Source organism: Macrobrachium nipponense, chromosome 35 (assembly GCF_015104395.2).
Source record: "Macrobrachium nipponense isolate FS-2020 chromosome 35, ASM1510439v2, whole genome shotgun sequence".
Classification (NCBI taxonomy): domain Eukaryota; kingdom Metazoa; phylum Arthropoda; class Malacostraca; order Decapoda; family Palaemonidae; genus Macrobrachium; species Macrobrachium nipponense.
This window is the reverse complement of record NC_061096.1, coordinates 14,458,217-14,463,216: the sequence shown is the minus strand read 5'-3', so window position 1 is coordinate 14,463,216 and position 5,000 is coordinate 14,458,217. Positions and strand designations below refer to the sequence as shown.

Below are 5,000 nucleotides of genomic sequence, written 5' to 3'. Positions count from 1 at the left end.
TTACCTTCTGCCAATGTCAAACAGCTTGTGACCCTTACCTTCTGCCAATGTCAAACAGCTTGTGACCCTTACATTCTGCCAATGTCAAACAGCTTGTGACGCCGTTAGGCTTTCTGCCAATGTCCAAACAAGCTTGTTGACGCCCTTAATCTTCTGACAATTGTCAAAACAGCTTGTTACCGCCCCTTATCTTCTGCCAATGTCCAAACAGTCTTGTGAACCGTTAGCTTCTTTTTTTTTTTTTTTTTTCCTTTTTTTATGCCAATTGTCAAAACAGCTTAGTGACCAATTATCTTCTTGACAATGTCAAACAGCTTGTGACCCTTATTCTTCTGAAACAATGTCAAAACAGCCTTGTTGGACCCTTTATCATCTGCCAATTGGGTCAAACAGCTTTGTGACCCCTTACCTTCCTTGGCCAATGTTCAAACAGCTTTTGTGACCCTTACCTTCTGCCAATGTCAAACAGCTTGTGACCCTTACCTTCTGCCAATGTCAAACAGCTTGTGACCCTTACCTTCTGCCAATGTCAAACAGCTTGTGACCCTTACCTTCTGCCAATGTCAAACAGCTTGTGACCCTTACCGTTCTAGCCAAATGTTCAAACAAACGCTTGTGAACCCTTACCATTTCTGGCCAATGTCAAACAGCTTCTTGTTTGGACCCTTTACCTTCATGCCAAATGGTTCAAACAGCTTGTGAACCCTTACCTCTGCCAATGTCAAAAACAGCATTGTGGACCCTTATTTCATCTTGCCCAATGTCAAACAGCTTGTGAACCCCTTACCTTCTGTTCAATGTCAACAAACAAGCTTGCTGACCCCCTTACCTTTTTGCCAATGTCAAAACCAGCTTTGTGACCCTTACCTTATGCCAATGTCAAAACAGCTTGTGACCTTACCTTTCTTGCCAAATGTCAAAACAGCTTGTGACCCTTACCTTCTGCCAATGTCAAACAGCTTGTTACCCTTATCTTCTGCCAATGTCAAACCGCTTGTGACCCTTAGCTTCTGCCAATGTCAAACAGCTTATGATCCTTACTTCTGCCAATGTCAAACAGCTTGTGACCCTTACCTTCTTCCAATGTCAAACAGCTTATGACCCTTACCTTCTTCCAATGTCAAACAGCTTCTGACTCTTACCCTCTGCCAGTGTCAAAAGGTTATGACCCTTACCATCTACCAGTGTCAAACAGCTTATGACCCTTACCTTCTGCCAATGTCAAAAGCTTATGGCTCTTACCTTCTGTCAATGTCAAACAGCTTATGACCCTTACCTTCTGTCAATGTCAACAGCTTATGACCCTTACCTTCTGCCAATGTCAAAAGCTTATGGCTCTTACCTTCTGCCAATGTCAAACAGCTTATGACCCCTTACTTCTGTCAGTGCAAAAGCTTATGCCCTTACCTTCTGTCAATACAAACAGCATATGACCCTTACTTCTGTCAAGTGTACTTATGCCTTACTCTGCATGTCAAACAGCTGTGCTGTTTACTTATAATAATCAAACAGCTTCATGACTTCTTACTTTGCAGTGTCAAAAGCTATTATGACCCTTACATTTCTGCCAAGTGTCAGAAACAGCTTTGCTGGACCCTTAGATTCTGCCAATGTCAAAAGCTTATGACCTAAATTAACCTTCTGTCAAATGTAACAAAGCTCTAGACTCTTACTGTGCCATGTCAAAAGCGTCAGGCTCCACCTTCTGCCAGTGCAAACAGCTTACCCTTATCTTATGCCAGTGTCAAAAGCTTATGGCCTTATCTGTTCTTGTATGACAGCTTGATTACCCTTCTGCATGTCAAAAGCTTATGGCTCTTACCTTCTGTCAATGTCAAACAGCATATGACCCTTACCTTCTGCCAATGTCAAAAGCTTATGGCTCTTACCTTCTGTCAATGTCAAACAGCTTGTGACCCTTACCTTCTGCCAGTGTCAAAAGCTTATGGCTCTTACCTTCTGTCAATGTCAAACAGCTTATGACCCTTACCCTCTGCCAATGTCAAAAGCTTATGGCTCTTACCTTCTGTCAATGTCAAACAGCTTGTGACCCTTACCCTCTGCCAATGTCAAAAGCTTAAGGCTCTTACCTTCTGCCAATATCAAACAGCTTATGACCCTTAACCTCTGCCAATATCAAAAGCTTAAGGCTCTTACCTTCTGCCAATATCAAACAGCTTATGATCCTTACCTTCTGCCAGTGTCAAAAGCTAATGGCTCTTACCTTCTGCCAATATCAAACAGCTTATGACCCTTACCTTCTGCCAATGTCAAAAGCTTATGGCTCTTACCTTCTGTCAATGTCAAACAGCTTATGACCCTTACCTTCTGTCAATGTCAAACAGCTTATGACCCTTACCTTCTGTCAATGTCAAACAGCTTATGACCCTTACCTTCTGCCAATGTCAAACAGCTTATGACCCTTACCTTCTGTCAATGTCAAACAGCTTATGACACTTACCTTCCTGTCATGTCAAACAGCTTATGACCTTACCTTCTGTCAATGTCAAACAGCTTATGACCATTACCTTCTGTCAATGTCAAACAGCTTAATGAACCCTTACTTCTGTCAATGTCAAACAGCTTATGACCCTTACCTTCTGTCAATGTCAAACAGCTTATGACCCTTACCTTCTGCCAGTGTCAAAAGCTTATGGCTCTTACCTTCTGTCAATGTCAAAAGCTTATGGCTCTTACCTTCGGCCAATGTCAAAAGCTTATGGCTCTTACCTTCTGTCAATGTAAACAGCTTATGACCCTTACCTTCTGTCAATGTCAAACAGCTTATGACACTTACCTTCTGTCAATGTCAAAAGCTTATGGCTCTTACCTCCTGTCAATGTCAAAAAGCTTATGGCTCTTACCTTCTGCCAATGTCAAACAGCTTATGACCCTTACCTTTTGCCAATGTCAAAAGCTTATGGCTCTTACCTTCAGTCAATGTCAAACAGCTTATGACCCTTACCTTCTGCCGATCGCAAAAGCTTATGGCTCTTACCTTCTCCCATTGTCAGACTGCTTATGACCCTTACCTTCTGCCAATATCAAACAGCTTATGGCCTTTACCCTCTGCCATTGTCAGATGGCTTATGACCCTTACCTTCTGCCAGTGTCAAACAGCTTATGACTTTTACCTTCTGCCAGTGTCAAACAGCTTATGACCCTTACCTTCTGCCAGTGTCAAACAGCTTATGACCCTTACCTTCTGCCAGTGTCAAACAGCTTATGACCCTTACCTTCTGTCAGTGTCAAACAGCTTATGACTTTTACCTTCTGCCAGTGTCAAACAGCTTATGACCCTTACCTTCTGCCAGTGTCAAACAGCTTATGACTTTTACCTTCTGCCAGTGTCAAACAGCTTATGACCCTTACCTTCTGCCAGTGTCAAACAGCTTATGACCATTACCTTCTGCCAGTGTCAAACAGCTTATGACTTTTACCTTCTGCCAGTGTCAAACAGCTTATGACCCTTACCTTCGGTCAGTGTCAAACAGCTTATGACCCTTACTTTCTGCCAGTGTCAAACAGCTTATGACCCTTACCTTCTGTCAGTGTCAAACAGCTTATGGCCCTTACCTTCTGCTAGTGTCAAACAGCTTATGACCCTTACCTTCTGCCAGTGTCAAACAGCTTATGACCCTTACATTCTACCAATGCCAAAAGCTTATGACCCTTACCTTCTGCCAAAATCAAACAGCTAATGACCTTTACCTTCTGCCAATTTGACCTTCACCTTGTGCCATTGTCAAACAGCTTATGACACTTAACTTCTGCCAATGTCAAACAGCTTCTAACTCTTACCTTCTGTCAATATCATACAGCTTATGTCCCTTATCTTCTGCCAATGTCAGAAGCTTATAACCCTTACCTTCTATCAATGTCAAACAGCTTATGACCCTTACCGTCTGTCAATTTGACCCTTACATTCTGCTATTGTCAAACAACTTTTGACCTTTACCTTCTGCCAATGTCAAACAGTTTATATCCCTTACCCGCTGCCAATGTTAAAGGCTTTTGACCCTTACTTTCTGCCTATGTCAAACAGCGTGTGACCCTTACCATCTGCCAATGTCAAAAGCTTATGATCCTTACCTTCTGCCAATGACAATAGCTTGTGACCCTTACTGTCTGCCAATGCCAAACAGCTTGTTTCCCTTACCTTCTTCCAGTGTCAAAAACTTATAACCCTTATTTTCTGCCAATGTCAAACAGCTTATGACCCTTACCACCTGCCCATATCAGACAGCTTATGACCCTTACCTTCTGCCAATGTCATCATGATGAGGATGAGCACGAGGGGCACAGCCAACGGGGGAAATTTCATCCTGTGGCGTGGCCTCCACCATCCGCCCCCACCCCCCACATGTCTCCACCGCAGCCACATGGTAATCCTGTAGGAGGAGAAATTCGTATATTTAATTTACTTGTCTTTGATTGAATGAATATATTTTCAGCCAATTACAATTTTCCTTATTCCAGTAGTCTTTGGCCTCATTGTGGCCCCATTGTGTTAGATCGCTAAGGTCTGTCAGTCGCAAATTTGGGTAACGTTTGGTTTTTATTCTCTGATTGTGGTTTAGTCTTGTTTTTCCATTTACATTAAGTGATGCGGGAAAGACAAACTTGTAAGATTTACGGCTGATATTTGACCATCAATCTGTAAATGTTGTGAAGGGAAAAATAATGCGGATAATTCATAAATTTGCCGATCTTGGCCGGTAAGAATTTTTTTTTTCTAACTTGAAGATAGATAAATGACCAAAGCCGTGATTGACAAAGTTAAATTCAATCCGAAACCTTGCACGTGTGAAAAAATGACTGAATGGTTTAGAAATATGAATGGATTAATAAAAGAGCGTAGCATAACGAATAGATATATAATATATTATATATATAGTTATATATATTAAGAATTTTATAATATTAATAGATATAATTATAATCGGATAGAGTATATGTACAGATATGATATATATATATATATATATATATATATATAT

At 41.3% G+C, this 5,000-nt stretch overlaps 1 protein-coding gene across 1 annotated transcript in view; it reads right to left on the bottom strand.

Moving 5' to 3' along the window:
* The window catches only part of LOC135208435 (uncharacterized), a 265,384-nt gene that overhangs the window by 50,644 nt on the left and 209,740 nt on the right, over positions 1-5,000 (bottom strand). Inside the window, exon 2 of the mRNA XM_064240606.1 lies at positions 4,261-4,391. Coding sequence (XP_064096676.1) covers positions 4,261-4,384 — 124 coding nt within the window. The 5' untranslated portion in view covers positions 4,385-4,391. The remainder of the gene's footprint in view (positions 1-4,260; positions 4,392-5,000) is intronic.